Source organism: Eleginops maclovinus, chromosome 15 (genome assembly GCF_036324505.1).
Source record: "Eleginops maclovinus isolate JMC-PN-2008 ecotype Puerto Natales chromosome 15, JC_Emac_rtc_rv5, whole genome shotgun sequence".
In the NCBI taxonomy this organism is placed as follows: domain Eukaryota; kingdom Metazoa; phylum Chordata; class Actinopteri; order Perciformes; family Eleginopidae; genus Eleginops; species Eleginops maclovinus.
In genome coordinates this window covers 8,072,832-8,090,139 of record NC_086363.1, presented here as the reverse complement: position 1 = coordinate 8,090,139, position 17,308 = coordinate 8,072,832, and the positions used below count along the sequence as shown (strand labels likewise).

General features: G+C 43.2%; 1 protein-coding gene across 1 annotated transcript in view; it reads right to left on the bottom strand.

The window, feature by feature from the left end:
• Positions 1–17,308, bottom strand: part of syne1a (spectrin repeat containing, nuclear envelope 1a) — a 114,093-nt gene that overhangs the window by 62,509 nt on the left and 34,276 nt on the right. Inside the window, exons 49-64 of the mRNA XM_063901626.1 lie at positions 16,949–17,154; positions 16,706–16,867; positions 16,325–16,604; positions 15,703–15,875; positions 14,038–14,347; positions 13,764–13,928; positions 11,881–12,240; positions 10,266–10,402; positions 7,532–7,709; positions 5,039–5,221; positions 4,521–4,664; positions 3,119–3,274; positions 2,038–2,202; positions 1,125–1,297; positions 780–933; positions 208–351 (exon numbers count right to left, since the gene is read on the bottom strand). Of these exons, the coding sequence (XP_063757696.1) occupies positions 208–351; positions 780–933; positions 1,125–1,297; positions 2,038–2,202; positions 3,119–3,274; positions 4,521–4,664; positions 5,039–5,221; positions 7,532–7,709; positions 10,266–10,402; positions 11,881–12,240; positions 13,764–13,928; positions 14,038–14,347; positions 15,703–15,875; positions 16,325–16,604; positions 16,706–16,867; positions 16,949–17,154 (3,090 nt within the window). The remainder of the gene's footprint in view (positions 1–207; positions 352–779; positions 934–1,124; positions 1,298–2,037; positions 2,203–3,118; positions 3,275–4,520; positions 4,665–5,038; positions 5,222–7,531; positions 7,710–10,265; positions 10,403–11,880; positions 12,241–13,763; positions 13,929–14,037; positions 14,348–15,702; positions 15,876–16,324; positions 16,605–16,705; positions 16,868–16,948; positions 17,155–17,308) is intronic.

Sequence of the window (17,308 nt, the reverse complement as noted above, 5' to 3'; positions counted from 1 at the left end):
GTCTTCAAAAGTAGGAAAAAAAGAACATGTGAATTTTAAATAATGACAAAAGAAGTAACTCAAATGCTGAACATACAAGTCATTTGTGGGAATATTATTGACATTTCTGAAACAACAGGAACTGGGTATTCAGAGAAACATTCTGGAAATCAATGTATTATTCAAATATATAAAATAAAATAATGATTTGTTTTGTTTCGTGAGTACCTTGGCCTTCTCTTTGAGGGCGTTGTATCTATATTGCAGCTGCTGCACCTCCTGCTTGGTAGTGTAATGTTCAGCCATATTGGATCCCTTCGTGGCAATGGTCTCCAGAGGACTGCTGTGACTCAGTACTTCTTCATAGAGAAGCTGAAATTGAATGAGAACACAAAAACACACTCAGTTTAGTACATGTAACTTCACTGGGAGGCTCTGGGGAATGAATGTATGTAACTGCACAAGTTTAGAGGAGGAGGTTCACATTTCGTAATATCCGAAAAACAAGAGAGAAAAAAACGACAACTGCTCTATTCAAAAGTGTAAAACATCCTGAAAACGCAAGAAACAGGCCATACAGTTGCTGATGTAGTTGAGGTTTTGTAGGGTTTTTTAAATTTATTGCACAGCCAGCATTAAAACATGATCTGATAAAATAAGATATGTGAAGCTCAAGAACATGCACAATTAGACAACACATCTAACCTCTACTTGATGAAACAACCAATAACAAACAAAAAAGGGTGGGAAAACGCGAGTGTGGCTTTTCAAGGCTAGCCATTAAAAGCATGATGGGATACCTTGGTCTTTCCCAGGTTAGCGGTCTTGTCTCTCATCTCAGAGTACTGTCTGTCCGAGCAGCTAAGTGTCTCCTCCACTCGGTCCATCCACAGCACAAACTGACCTACGTCCTCCTGATAGCTGGTCCACTGCGACAAAGCGCCCTCCAGCTGGCTGTTGAATCAACATAATGAAGTTAACACACAGGGAACATAGCACAAAACATGCACATACAACGTACACATGCATTTCAATCTAATTGTCCTGCTAACCTTTCAACTAACCGAAATCAATCAAGTGAAACTAGACAGTTCCCAGTCCCATTTATCAACTGACTGAGAAATTGATTGCTTTATGATACCAACCTTTTACACTGAATGGAGGCAGAGAGCAGGGAGTCCCATGAGTCTTTGAGGTCCTGGATCTGTTTGCGAATCACCGGGACCCCCTCAGCTGAAGTGTTCCTCTGGACTGCTTCTCCCCGCGTCAGGAGCATCTTTAGCTGGATCTCCCTCTCCTGACGAGCAGCCAGTAAGGCCTGCAGACAGAGGGGAATGATCAGACAGGAAATAACGATCTATAGTCTAAAACTATTTTTTAGTAGTTTTAATCCCAGCACGATTCCTTGACATCATGATGCAACATTCTAAAACTGAATTATCTGTGTCAAGATACTGCTGGAGTGATAATCCTGGTCATTTTGATTGCTTAATGTAAAATAGAATAATTAAATAATCAGTGTTTAGATTTGTCCCTGCAAACCATTCATTTCACTTTGCAATGTTATCAGCCACTGGGATGATTTCAAGGGAAGATGAAAGCCTGATTAAACTAAACTACTACGAATTAAATGCAACCATGGCGTGAAAACAACAGGAAAGGGATAGCACTTTTGTTTTCCCCATTAGCTATCAATAGCTATCATCAGTAACCCAAAAAAAAAAGAAAATCAATGAAACTTTTCTGCAGTTTCTGCCCCCAGTTGTTGAAATGGCAGTCAGTGGAGGAACCAAAGTAGTTAGTAAAACTATTGTTAGGAGTCCCTAGGCTTGAAGGAAACAGACAGCTATCTGTTATGTTTGCAACAAGAGAAACCAACAAAAATACCAATTGGAAAAGCTAGTTGGGGGCTGGAATTGATTGTAAATGTCTCCATGAATGAAGGAAGCGTAATAATGGGGAAACATCACAAGTCTTTTTGCGTGTACATTTTACCAATAGCCTAATCTCCGAAAAATGAGCTGTGTTCCCCCAACCGTTCTTGTCCCTCCTCCTTACTTCCAGCTGTAACATCCGGTCCTCTAACACGCTCTTGTCAGTAGTGGTGGTGTTGCAGGTGTTGAGGACCCTCTGGGCTTCACACACCCAATCCTGGAGCTCTTTGAGGCCCTGAGAGAAGAGGCGGTGCTCTCCGACAATACGTTCAATCCTGGAGGCTTTGTCCTTCAGAGACCAGAGCACAATACTGTAAACACACTCTTCTTATAATTGTTCTGAGAAACGGGTTAGTTGAAAACAAACAAAACTATTGATTCATTGCACAACAACAGTGTCTTCATATATTTCTGTTCGCTTTTGAGATTACACTTTTATTTTTCCTCACTGAAATCTCCAGAGACTTCCCCACCCCAAAATTACCGCATCCACACAATGTGTTTTGTTTGAAGGAATCACTCATAAATCTTTAACATCTGTAAAGTGGGGAAAGACAGAGCTGCAATAACAATCTACAAGTGGCAATTTAAAGACATTTCATTCCTGTTTCCATGTCAGGCAGAGAAGAGGACCTAAAAATAGCCCTACTTGAGCTAGCTGGAAAAGTAAACACATCTCATTCATCACCATGTGGCACTCTCATTGTCCTCAGGAAAGATAATGGTGCTCTGCGGTCAGTGCTATGTTTTGTACTACGCTTTATACAATTATAGAAAAGACAGTGAAAAGTGAAAAGGTCAGATTCTGAAGCACTGACACATTTCAGCCCTGGCATTTTAAAAGTGCTTCAGTGGATAAAAGGTGAGCTGCACAGCCTTAGTCCTATTTATGTTGATGAGGCTGCGAGGACGTTTCGGAGTTGAAAAATGTATTGTCTTGCCCAGGTAAATTACCGAAGATACCGTGACTTTCTTGGGTGCAATATTTTACGCCAAGGCAAGCTGATTACAGAATCTGTGACTGATGTGCAACTGGGAAATAATGCATGACACAGCAAATAGCAGAGAACAGTTAACAACATGGCTGTACAGAAGGCTCCATAGTTTTTTAGCACATGAATCAAGTAAGGTGCATTTCAGCATACTGCAGCAGTTCTCAGACAGAGGCACAGGTGCAGTAAAGGAGCATAAAGGGCAGGAGTTACCTTGGTTAAGTTGCTGAGGGCTAGGTACTGTGCCGACAGCTGGGATACACGGTGGACGAATCCCTTGCCGGCTGCTTGTCCCTCCCAAAGACGATGAGCTCTTTCCCTGAGCCCGCCCAGCTCTGCCTCCCGACCCGCCATCTCCTCCAGTACACACTGGGTCAGTAGGAAGCAGGAGGAGAAAAAGTTGAAGGTGAAAATGGAGAAATAAAGATGAAGGAGCAATAGGATGTGGGGAATCACAGTTGGGAGGGAGAAGAAATGGAGCACATCGGAGTGGATGGTTGTGTGTTGGCAGCATAAAATGTGGAGTCAAGGACAAAATGAAACAACAAAAAACATGAAAGCGATGACAAAGCAGGGAGGTGGGAGAGGCACAGAGGAGGGACACATGGTTCGGTTAACATGTCACAAGAAAAGACAGAGCAACAAGAACACATAAGAATACATGGACAAAGACTTCGTAAAAACAGCGTCAGCAGTATTTCTCTGGATGTTCATTTTTGAAAAGAAATGCGGTTATCTGGTGAGACACTTCAGCTCAGAACAGAGGGGAAGCGGACAAGGCTGATAAAATACTGAAAAGTAAGCGGGGTATTTATCTGAAGAAGGTAAGGAGGATTTGGCCAACACAGGTTCAGACAGTGAAGCCTGCGTATTGTATTGTACTTCAGGTGCTGAGGGAAAAATGTAATTGCTTGCAGGGCCTGACAAAAGGAGAAGTGCTACAGTGGGGGACGCGTAAATACAAAAATAGCAACAAAGATAAGGGCAGAGCTTTGAGATGGGCTTGATGTGTTTTTTACTCTATTGTCAGTTTTATCTTTTGAACGCTCCATGCCTCTCTTCCTTTTTTGTTTCTGCCAGACATGGCAGAGACTGTTATCGCATCCTGGAAAGGGCCTTTTAGCCACGCAGCGCTTCAGCTGTGACAGACGGAGAATTAATTAGATTTATGGACTTTCCCTCTGACTATTGTGTCAAGACGCAGCTCTATTTTGATCCAGTGGTGTACGACAAATGTAATTAGGTCCTTCTCTCTTCCCTGCTGATTTGAGATTCTACTTTAGGGATGCATATCTGATTGAGAGCTACAACTATTAAGCATCCTTGGAAAATCTACTTAATACTCAATTTCTGGTGTCATCAAATGGTTTACTTCAGTGACGAGAGGAAATTACACTGAGAGTGTGTAAAAGGCACACAGATCGTACATTATGGAAATATATTGCTTTAAGGAGTGACCATAATAAAACTGTAAAGCTAGGAGGATAGACCCATGAATAACCACTATAATTACAGGGGTAATTTCATTTTAAGAGAGCTGCAATATTCAGAATCAGATATCTGCAGTTTGAAGAACCTAGACAGCGTAACTGCATGCCTTCTGGCTCCACAATACCTGCAGTTTGCTGAGCTCCTGTTTCTTGGCTGGAAGGTCGTGTAGCCGGGCGCTGCTCTCCTGAACTCTGACCTCTGTTCTGTTTAGCCAGTCCTGCAGAGGCTCAGCACTGGCCTCAAACTCTGTCATCTGGGACTGCAGGTTCTAGAGATGTTACACATAAGTTGTCAATAACAACTACAGAAGTTCTTATGTAAACTGACTGTAAACAGACTGAAACAACTCAGTTAATTCAAGAAAGCATGTTGATACTTGACATTAGTTTTTTGTTGTTCTCTGACAGTAGATATAAGATGCATATCAAATCCAAATCTCTCTATGTGGATACTCAAAATCAATTAAATAACCTACAGTATGCCATAAAAAAGAGCCAGTTAAGAGTTAAACAACAGGAACAAAGACACAAACTGTAAACAGATATTTAAAAATATAGAAACCTTGCGATGCAGATTGTCTTTTCTTTTTTGGGGAGATGAGACAATAAAGCGGCATGCAAACAAAGCTGAATTTTAACTAACCTTGAGTGCATCCTCCCTCAGCTGCAGGTTATTCATCAGACTCGTCCAGTCTTCTCTGGTGTTTGCCACCTTGGCCTTGATTCCCTCCACTCTGTCTTTGGACACCACAGCCATCAGCAGCTCCCCGCTGGCCCCTACTGTACCCAGCCTGGCCTGGCCATGCTCCCTGTCACTCAGAAACTCCTGTGGGGATACACAGACAAAGACAAAGGAACTGTGACTATTTAACACAAACACACACACAAAGGGAGGAGAGTGTGACAGTGAAAGGAGGAAAAATGGACTGAATAACAAAACCCAACTTGTTTTTGTCGTCCACTTTTGATGCTACGGTTGATGGCTAACTGAAATCAATATGGCCATTTTCTACATGGCCAACAGATTTATTTTCCCTGTGTCCTGGGATCTCACTTTCCACTGTCAAAAGCAGTAATTAGACTGAGCCATTACTAATTCCATATGCGTGGGCAGAAGGAGGGGGCTGACCCGGGGAGGCTATCACAGATTAGGACAGTACAGCGAGTCTGAAATGTGTCGGTTTTTACACAGCTCCTCGTACCCACCCACAGAAAATGTACACACACCCCCACACACACCCCCGCCTTCAGAGCTGAGTCGATGACAGTAGCGCAGCAGGGACTACTCCACCATCTGTGCAGTCAGCACATCACTTACACACACACTACAGCTTCGGGCACACACACACACACACACACACACACACACACACACACACACACACACACACACACACACACACACACACACACACACACACACACACACACACACACACACACACACACATACACAGATTTAGTACAGTGCAGCCAAAAGCAGGCATAGAAAGTCCATGCTTTTTCTTCGTCTCTCTTTCTCTCCCTTCTCTTTTCAATCAGTTTTCTTCACACTTACCATTCTCCCCCTGCCAATGTATCTGTACACTACCAATTAAGCATGACACAATGGATGCCCCCACCCCTCCCATGCTTGCCCTCCTGGAGGTCAGCCATGTGGAAACATTGTTCCACATTCCTCCCCAAGTCAATAATAAATAAAACATGCTCCGCTTCAATATTCCTCTCTCCTTCACTGCCATGTACCCTATGACATTCCTGCTTATCCTTAAGGCTACACTAGAAACTTCTAATGGAGCACATATGCTTTTGTAAAATGATTTCTAAAAGTAACCGTATGTGATTTTGACTTTCTGAACTCCCTCTTTGTGTGACTGTTGATTAAATTATAAATCCTCATGTACTGCTCGCACTGAATAAAATATGTAGCAATGAAATCAACTTCTGCACATTATTAGTGTAGAATCACTCTTTAAGCTCCGCTCAAAGCAGTAACCGTAATTCCTCAGTGGTGATGTAGTGGTGGACATGGTCAGGTGTGTGAGAGGTAATTAACGGTCTGGTGCAGGGATGTGGGGACTACCTTAAACGACAGCACCTGACTCGTGGCCAGGACCCTGGGGTGCTCTTAAGAGGCTGCCAGACTATTACACCTGCCAGCTTCTCAGAAAAAGAAACAGAGTCTTCTCAGAACGAGAAACACACAGATATTTTGAAGAGAATGGCACAGAGACCCCGCTGTGGAGCTTTCTCTTATCCCTCTTGGCTTTGTGCCCACTTTTAGCTTATGCAGCCTTGGGCAGGTCCCGCCACTCCAGCAAGCCCACCAGAGGACACTCAACAGTGGGCATGTCAATACAGACATCCCCTTGAGCAACCCCCCTTGAAAGTGGATTGATTTTTTAACTATTACATCATTTCACTTTCAGCAATCTCCTTTGTAGTAGCAATCTTTGCTAAGACTGCTCAATCCATGCTAGGATACTAAAATGAACACCGGTTTTTCTCAGTCGATTTAGACCAAACTGAGGATTTAGAACTTCACAAGCAACAGTGACAGTACACACAAAAGGGTTGATTTATATCTTTCAACAGGTAAACAATAAAATCTAGTTTATGTAAGTCAATAAATTACACTTCTTCACTATCCTGCTGCTTGATTTGAAGTCCGTACTGACTCATTTGAGCGAGCTAATGGGCAATAATGTTTGACAACAAAGCCAAGTCTGGGTTCTGGGTGGCAGTCAGACACTAGAGAATGAATGAGTTTTATTATATTTCGTGCAACCCAAGTTATTAAAAATGCAGGTCTTTCTCAAAAGGCTGGAATAGAAGCAATATTCAGTGACATGCAAATAAATATCAAGTCTTCCACTTTCTATCCCTGAATCCAAAATGTGATTCAATTTGTATATTTGCTGTCCTGTATCTGGTATGTCTGTCCTGGGGAAACAGGAGGGATGCACTTTATATTTCAAAGCAGCAATAAAGAGACTCAAAACTGGGAAAAGCAGTAGGATTGACTTCAAAATGATACCTGCAATGTGCAGACCAAAAAAGCCACAGGACTGCACATATTATTAAGAACGTAGTAGGAATTTAACAGACGTCCACTCTGGGAAAAGATATCTCTTACTTGGATCCTCAGCAGAGCAGTGGAGGCCTCTGCGACACTTTGTGGAACATCAAAGCATTTGGCGGTGCTGATTTTGGCGTTGACCAGCCACTGTTGGAAGTCTCTCAAGGCTGCCCGGAACCTCTGCTCCAACAAGCGCTCCTTATTTTGACACTCCCTAGATGCACGTAGACTGAGGCTGCAGGACAAGAGAGAGGATTTAACATGCTGTTCACAAGTTGAAATCCTAGTAGAAGTGAACAAAGAAAGAAAGGGGTTAGGACCAGAGGAAGTGTTTGCTGTCTACTGTCCATGTGCTCATCAAAACAAAGAGGACACGTGCATATGCTTACACACTGTACATGTACAATGGAGGAGGCCAATGGGAAGCCTGGGAGATGAGCAGGGCTGAGAAGCGGGCAGGTGGAGAAATGGCAAAGCGGGTGAAGTGGAAGGAATGAGCATTGGGGCGAATGCGGAGAGTGGGGGATGGTGGTGAGGGTTTGCTGCGTAGGAAGGGGTTGAGCGGCAACATATGAGTGGGGCAAGAGTTCACAGGGGTGACATGATGTACAAAACTGGGGTTGACAGATTGATGCTGTAAGAAAAAGGGTGAGAATGAAGGGATATGGCAGGGACTCCATAGAGTGTGAGGGAAAGGTTACAATGAAGCTAAATTATATATTAAAGGGACACTTTGACATTTTAGTTTCACTAGGATACAAAATAATTTCTATTGTTCATATATCCCTCAGAGTATAAAGCTAGAACTACACAGTACAGCCACAATCTGGACCGATGATAATTTGACGCTAGGTGAGGCACATTTAATATACAGTTTTTAAATACTTTGAGCAGACATGTTGAATAAAACTGAAATTAAAAATGTTGAGGTTTCCTTTAGAGGTGACAGCTAATACTTTAATATTGAATGAATAATGGTGGGAGGCTTAATCATTAAAAACTGCAAGTTACATTTGAAAGTGAATAGTAATTAATTCAGCTCCATTGGTCGACCGGAACATTGATATTGGACAATAGCGACAAACCTGGAATTAAGTTAAATGTAACATTTCTATTGTCAGTGTTTGAATTCTCACTTGCTGTGTTATTTGTACATGGCAACTACAGCATGGTAAAGGTAACAGATTCATTAGAGAAACATGGAAAGATTCAAATATTTTCGAAAGATCACTAATTCCTTTCCCCTGAAGAAAAATCCACATGCTATATAAAAAGTACTTTTCTTTCTACTACAGGCAAAATTAAACCTCCAATGCACAAAAAAAAACGTAATTACTGTTAAGAGAATGCAAAATCATAATGTGCACAAGTAGGACAACAAAGGAAAAGAGTCATTGGGTTTCATACATAGTAGGCAGTGGGTGAATGTTAAAGGGGGGAGTCTGGAAGTGAGGGAAAGGATTACAACTAGGTGCACAGCTGCTCGAGCAGGGGTTACTGCCCAGAGGGAGGCATGAAAAAAACACACACAACCTTCTATTGGCACACACTAATAGACACAAACACCCTTGAGTTTTAATAATGCGATAAGAGCATGAAAGTGTATAACACTGAGGAAGCCATGTGATTGGAAGAAGCAGTTTTTTGCGCTGTGACGGGCAGAAATCTGGCATGTGCTCTGAAACTGCCTTTTCCACCTCTACTTCCTCTCCTCCTACTCTACTTTTACTACGTCTTTCCCTTTGCTCTTTTTTCCACAGTGCTTAATGCAGGACAGGTGCAAAGAGCGCACAGGCCAAGTCTGCTATTGACTAAAAAGTGCAGTGAATGAGGAAGGGTGCTGTTTTTGCCAATGAGCAGCCAAAGCCATTAACCCGCCAAACATCTCCAACAAGTTGACCTCACTCAGGCTGTCTGCCAATATTTTTTTGTCACAGTGCTTTATTCCACTACTCCACTACAATATTTTGAGGGGTAAACATTACATAAATGCATATTATTATATAAATAAATAATTCATGCTACTGTATGTTTATACTTGTGCACGCATGTCTTTTTTTTGCATGGCGTGTTTCACAAGCAAGTGCTTAACCAACCAAATGAACAATAGCAGGCAATTAGGTGGCATGCAAAAAAACCTCCACATGTTTCTGATTTCCCTCAAATTACACTCAGTCTTGCATAAAATTAAACTGGTGGAGGACACAAACTGTAACAAACACCGTGAACAAGCAGAGGTGAAGGAAGGTGCTTGGATGTCGCATAGCAACCGGTGGCTCGGTTGATCTCTGGCACCTTTAGCTTTCGTCTGGCTGACACACGTCACAACAACCTCTCTGTGCGAGATGGCCACACACACACACACACAAGCACACTCTTTTAACACAAATAAGCTTGTAAAACTGTGCAGTTACCCTGCCCACTCTGACATGTGAGGGGTGTTTTTGGGGGGAGAACTCTGTGTGTTATGCATGGTATAATTATGTGCAAGATATGGCAAATTTAAGTGAAAAACACAGAAATATAGACAGGAATTATAAAATTAAGCAAGCAGCAATGTTGAGAAAACAATTCTTAGGTGTAAAAAAAAGTAGGTTTTGTTTACATTAAGACGTTTTTAATCACAGTTTGTTCTAAATGATTTAGCATTCAAAATCCGCTGAAGATCCATAGATGGCAATATTAAGTTATCACCCAGCTCTCTCAGTTTCATTTCAAATCCACATAATGAAAACAAGCAAAGTATTTTCCACGCCACGCTGTTTACTCAAGCAGAAAAATGTCCTCTCACCTGTTGTGCTGTTTGATAAGTGCAGTGACTCGGTCTGATTGTGAGCCCAGGTCTCTGGAGTACCGCACCAGGTCGTTGAGTTGTCCCTTCAACTTCTCCGCCATCGGCTCGGCGCTCTGCAAGCCCTCCAGTATATCCTAAACAACACAAAACACACACACCAGCTGGCTCAATGTGTGTGTGTGCGTGACAAGGAGAGACAAGCACCCAACGGATCTACATGACACTCTTCAATAAGTGCACTCGCATTCCTATTCACACCCTGTCTTCGTCTTTTTAGCTCTTGTCACACACACACGCTCCAACACATACTCACAGTGTTGCTTGTACAATAGCATTTCTGTTCTTCGAGCAGTGTGGCAGGAAGGAGCCTTGGATAACGTTCTCCCGCTCTCCTCAGCGTGCCTCACATTCTGCACTCACATAGTCATGAAATCCTGTCCCATGAAATATGTAAAAGCTCTCCCTCTCTCTCTCTCTGTATGACTCTCGCTCGCTTGTTGTCTTTCTGACGTATGACCAATACACAACCCTCCCTCTTCCCTGTTCTCCTGTAACCGTTGCTCTCTTCTCTTCCCTCCTCCTCTCCTTCTTCTACTTTCTCTTCCCTCCTCTCTCCTCTTTCTCTCTCCCTCCTCCCACTCCTTGCACTCATTGCCTCTCACACATTTTTCATCCTTCTCACTCTCTCACGCTCTCTCCCGGTGGAATTCAGCTGTCAGCCGTCACAGATGCGCGATTGGTTCAAACGCACACAAACGAGCGCGTAACGAAAACAAGGCTGGACACAGGAAACCGGTTGGAGGAGGAGGAGGAGAGAGAGAAATAGAGGAGGGGGGAGACTCCTCCTCTGCTCTTTGACAGTCCCAAATTGAGGGAAACCAGAGAAAGGCATGGCTGAAGAAACCCGCCGAGGAGTGTGAGGGTGTGCATGCTGTTATGGCCTTGACAATACAGAGAAATTGTCCCACTGTAAACATCCTGTGGAGGTTAGAAACAGAGCAGCAGGGGAGGTGAGGAGCGAGGGCATCTAAGAAATAACCCCCGCAGTCGAGAAAGACATCACTGTACACTTCAGTTCAAACAAGTAAGGGGAAGGCGAAGGAATTGAATGGCGGGAATGTTTGGGAGGGAGAGATAGTGGAAAATAATGGCACAAAATAAACAAAGGGGGGAGGGGTAGGGAGGACAGAAGACAGATTGAGGAGAAAACAAGGGAAATTGATGGGATTGTAGCTGTCACTCCTTTGTCATCCCAGTAAAGCTGATTTACAAACTAATCTGTTTTAAGGATTTACAAATAGAATGGATAATTACTGACAGCCGAGCTGAATGCAGAGGATGCATGTCTACACAGTGTGTGTGTGTGAATGTGTTTGCCTGTTAGTATTTTCCATTAAACAATGTTAATCACCTTCTCTAAAATTAACATAGTAAGATGCTGCACAGCCGCCACTGACTGGTTTTTATACATCACAGGTCGCCAACCCAATTCTCCCTAGAACAGAGTTTTTATTATTTATTATTTTTTGAATAAACTATTGTTAGCCGTGAATAAGAGTAAATAAGAGTGAATAATTCAGACGTTAAGCTTGCATTTATTTAAATCTCATACCTTAGCCAGTTGCCATCCCTCCACTGCTTCCTCGCCGTTGCTCCACCCTTCAGCTTTAATCAGCTCCTGGCTCCACCCCCTCAGACGTCCATCCAGCTCCTTTAACTCATCCTCCAGCTGGGCCGTCAGGCGCTCATATTCCTCCTCTGAGGCTGCAGCAGCGGCCAGGGCCCCCTCCAGGCCATCCCTGGCCCTCAGTGCGGCCCCCTCCCACTGCTCCAGAGCCTGGGACAGCGCCCCCAGCTGTCTGTCCATGGCCTCGCAGCCTCCCGCTGCAGTATGCTCCGCCGTGGACGCTGCGCTCCTACGCACTCGGCTGAGGCGCTCTCGGCCCTCCAGTAGCCAACACTCAACGCGCTCCTGAAGAGATGGGAGGGTAGATAAGAGACAAAGTTGCTACGGAAACTGTGGCTACGGAAACAGCAACCTCCGATTCTATTTAAAGCTGCCTACATAGACTTCACATATCTCCTGCTCCATCCCTTCATGCTCTTTGAAATTGCCTTTGAAGCTTTACTTCTGATGTCCTGTATTTTTATTTGCTATCAGAGTATTCTCTCACAATAACTAATTTCATCCTCCGCCTGTATTCCCCCCCCCCCACGTCTCTTATATTCTGTGTGAAAGGTAGCACTTGAGAAGAAATGGGTGTGAAGAGAAAACACTTCAGTGTGATGTGATAGCACTGAAGTGATGGATTACAAAAGGGAAAAAAACAGTAGCTGATAATTTTTGTGTGTGAGAAGAAAGACAACACATTAACCTTGAAACCATGAATGGAAAATGAGAACGGCGCAACTAGCTTGGATACACAACAAATCATCAGCTCTTCTACTGAAATGCTTCACACTGCGGCTTTACAAACACAGATATATATAATGTGATAATTAGGGCCCCTGTGTGAAATTTATATGCAAATCAATATCTCCTCACATATTTTCTCACCTCCTTAATTGCAGAATTATAGAACAGGGAAAAGCTTAGGCCTTAATTGCACTGCTCTTCTCTTTTTACCGTTTTACATAGTAATAGAGCGACTTAGTGGCTGTAAAATGTGCCGGGAGAGATTGAGATACTTTGCTGTGATATGTAAAACAAATTCAAAACCAATTCCAATTCCCTACATAGTTTGCCCTCCTTCATAGCAGGAGTCCATTAAGATTAGATGGGTTCAGATAATTCAGCAATCAGTTACCTTAGCAACAGACAAAACCTATAAACTGGGTGAAGTTTTGTACTACAACACATCCTGAAGGCATGTGTAAGACCTAAACTGACAGCAGTTTAAATTCAGAGAAACATTACTTACTGCTTCATTTATAGACTCTGAAAATGAAAACAGATGCCGTACAAATCACTGGGTCGCATCATTGTTCTTGTGTACTCTTGTGGTGTAGAATGCTAATTGAATGAAGGTAATACCATTACAATTACACATGTAATTAGCGACTGCTTAAATTGCTACAGTAATCACAAAAACTTTACTCCTTGGCTGTTGGCAAAAAAAAAGCTCACGACAACTGTGCAGATCCTTCTGCTGCTACATTTGTGTGTGAGATGATTGAAACGTCCACTCAATGGACCTTGATATGAGACTGTTTTTAACATGGAGAGACACATTTGATTTAAAATACATTAAGTTCAAATAGAGCAGTCTGCTTCGCTTTGACAATAACGCCACAGTAATGGAATAACAGCTCCTCTATGTCCACAGCATAATAGGCTTGTCTCCTGTCAGATTTGGCATACTATTATCTGTCAACATATGGATCAGATTTTTTTTTTCAGGATTGTTTTATTTACTTTTATTTTCTTGACAATAGCGCAAACAAAGAAAACAAAAGGAGCGTCAACCAGCATCAACAAGGGGATTTCTTCCTTACCCTCACTTCTGACAGCTTCTTTTTGATGGAGGCAGAGTCTCCTGATGTATCAGACCAGTGATGCAGCTCCTCTCCAGCAGTCATCAGCCAATCAGTGAGCTCCCTCACAGCTTCCAGGTACGCTTGGTGTTCCAACACAACAGCCTGCGCTAGACGTACTCTCTCCTAAAAACAAAGACACAAACAGTTAACAATGCTCTCATTCAGTAGTGAGTAGTATTGTTATAATAGTATGGTAGCTGAGGAGATTTTTTTAGATAAAGTAAAATCACACCTCCACCAACGCTGTGAGGTCATCAAACTGCACCTGCAGCTGGGTGCGGGCGCCATGATTAAAACTTGCATCGCCAGTCTTTTTAAACAGTTCTCTGGCTTTTTCTTCCAGGCTTGACAGCGCCACCTGGTGGTCCTCCAGGTCAGCCAGCAGAGCTCTGAGTCTCTCCAGCTGCGAGGCCTTCTCTCTGGGCCCGGGCTGGGGGGTGAGAGGGGCACGAACCTCCCTCTCTACAGCCTCCATCCAGCACCGCAGCTGGGCAGCACCCTCCAGGTAACCTCCCCACTGCGTCACGGTCCACTCTAGGCGACTGGAGGAAAGACAATAGATCTCTGTGTTGGTATGTAACCGGCACATATGGGAATTATACGTTTTGGGTAAACAGAGTTCATCTGAATAAACATGTGGCGTACCCAACATGTGGGGAGTTTTTTTTTTATAACAGAATGTTGAACTTTTGTTGATCGGAATACTCTTATCTTTGAGCAGTACAGTATGCAAATGTACACACAATTTCAACAAAAAGTGAGAGTAGTTCAACAAGAACGCTTTATTTAAATGTGAATGCAATCTGGTTACTTTAAATGTTGGTACATACAATCTGTACATACTGTAAAATACTCAAGATAAATACACCGTCTGTGTTTTTACTGTTAAATATAGGTACGGTATATATTTCATACCCATGATATAGCCAAGAAATCTAAATTGTCTGTAATACTGGCTTAGTGGCTCATCCCCTTTATCCTGGTTCATACACATACAGGCTAACATTCACACCCACATTTATGCTGGCCATCTGTTACCCCTGCATGGACAAAATAACGCTAATATTCCCACATGCATGCACATACTGTACATTAGCACACGCACACACACACACACACACACACACACATACACCCACCCACCCACCCACCCACACACACACACCTCTTTTTCACCTGCTACCCTTCGCCTCCTGTTATTCCCTTCCCCTTAAAACAAAAAAACACACCCCATGTGTGACCCACTGTTTGCCATCCACCACTTAGTCCATAATGAGATCAATTTTCTGTTGGAGGGGCCATAATTGCTCAATTAAAACACACAAAAATGAAGCATGCGCATGCTGCTATGCACACATACAGACAGATCCACACACACACACACACACACACACACACACACACACACACACACACACACACACACACACACACACACACACACACACACACACACACACACACACACACACACACACCGGACACACACAGGAAATAACCTTCTAAATCAGATACATCAATCAGAGTTACAAAAAGAGACAAATACTTCTCATTATGAATGTAACCTAATGGTAATTAATGACATTGAGACATCAATCTATCCTGATGAAAATGACCTGATCCTGACAGAGAGGATTTTTTGGCACACAGGTAAATGGCCTCTGAAATATCCAGGGGTACATTTTAATAGCACATTTAAAAAGCAAAGAATCAAAAATGGTTAAATAAAAATGTGTTTATGGGTTTTAATTGTTCAATGTTCTGTAAATGCAATACAATTGATGTATTGATGATAGAATGTTATGTTAAAGGCGGGACCACTTCTTTAGAAACACACAGAGCCCAGAGCAGGCCATCAAATTAAATTCCAGGTGAGGGAATAAAGGGAGCGGTCTACCTGTGGCAGCTCATGGCAGTCACAAGCAGCGTGGCCCAAGCATCCTCCACTTCCTGTAGCTGAGAGCGGACTACTTCCTGTCCAGGGGGTCCGTAGCTGCGCAGGGCCAACTCACCCTTACCCATCGCCATATTCAGCTTGACCTCCCCCTCCCCCTTCAAAAGCAGGATGTCCTGTGCAAACAGAGCGGGGTCAGATTGGACTTTATTTAGATATCAGATATGTGGAAACTTTCTCATGCAAACAGCCCCCTCTTGTGTTAACCAGAACAACTGTAATAGAAAACTCCCCAAAAAGCTTAATATTATATTTCATCTGAGCATGTCATCCACACTAACAGTAAAAGCATGAAACAAGCTTGCAGAGGATGCAGTACAGGCTTTATAAGTTACCTTCCTTTTTAGAGATTAGACAAATTCTGTTACAAAAAGAATAATTTGTTTAATTTTAAATCTGATTTTTTGTTCAATTATTATTAATTAAAAGTCGTATTGTTAGTTTGTTAACACCTTTATATATTCAAAATGGATTAGTTTAGAAAAAAACCAACTGTGAATGTGTAAATTCTTAAAGATTCGAACAACTTTGAGGAAATTACTAGCAAAAGAACAATGCCTCTCACCTGCACAGTCTCCAGCCTCTGCTCTAACTCCTCTTTGGTCCCCATGGTGCTGTCTACTGTCCCCAGTCTCTCCTGGATCTCCTCCAGCCAGGCCCAAACCCCTTGTAGGGTCTCTCCAAAGGCCTGGCTCTCTTGGCAGCCCCGCAGCCTCTCCCTGGATGCCTTTAGGAGGGCCTGGTGCTCCATCTGGAGCTGGCCTGTCACTCTGACCTCTCCTCCTGACCCGCGGCCTGCTTCAGACAGAGATTGGGCCTCCTGGCAGAGACGCTCGATGGACTCCCTTGCAAGAGACAGTGATATGTTATTGTGAAGAACATTTAACAGCCCACGCTATGGCATGTATAACATTTGGCCTCAAACACCCACATACTATATACATACCTTCTTGCATGCAACTCCTTATGGAGGTTTTCCATCCTCTCCAGCTCTTCTGCGAGGTCTGGGGCTCCTTGCTGGCACTCCACTCCAACAACACGTTCTCTCTTGAGGATGAGATCCATCTGCTTCAGCCAGTCTCTTATACCCTCCACACAGTCATTAAAGCTGGAAAGGAGTGGATGCATTTTTATATTTAATTCAAATTCCTTCACATACACACAGCACACAACAAGAGTGAAGACTCACTTTTCGAGAAGGTCAATGCTCTCTTCCAAGTCTCGTCGGCTCTGAGAGCAGCTGTCCAGGTATTTCCTCCACTCCCTCTGACAGGAGGAGAGATGCTCCTGGGTCTGTGCCGCTCCAGCTTTAGGCAGGTGGAGCTGGAGCCTCTCGGCCTCCTCACAGACCTTAGAGAGACGTTCCTCACCCTCTGATGTCCGCTCCACTGACACCTGTTGATGTAGGAGGTCAAATATCTAGTTATTATAAACGTGTATGATCCTGCACATTTCAATTAGAGAAAGAGCCATCAGAACTAGGTGTATAACAATCTTTTAGTATGCAACACAAGTTATAACGTCAGACTTTGGGAGTATTTGTACTTCC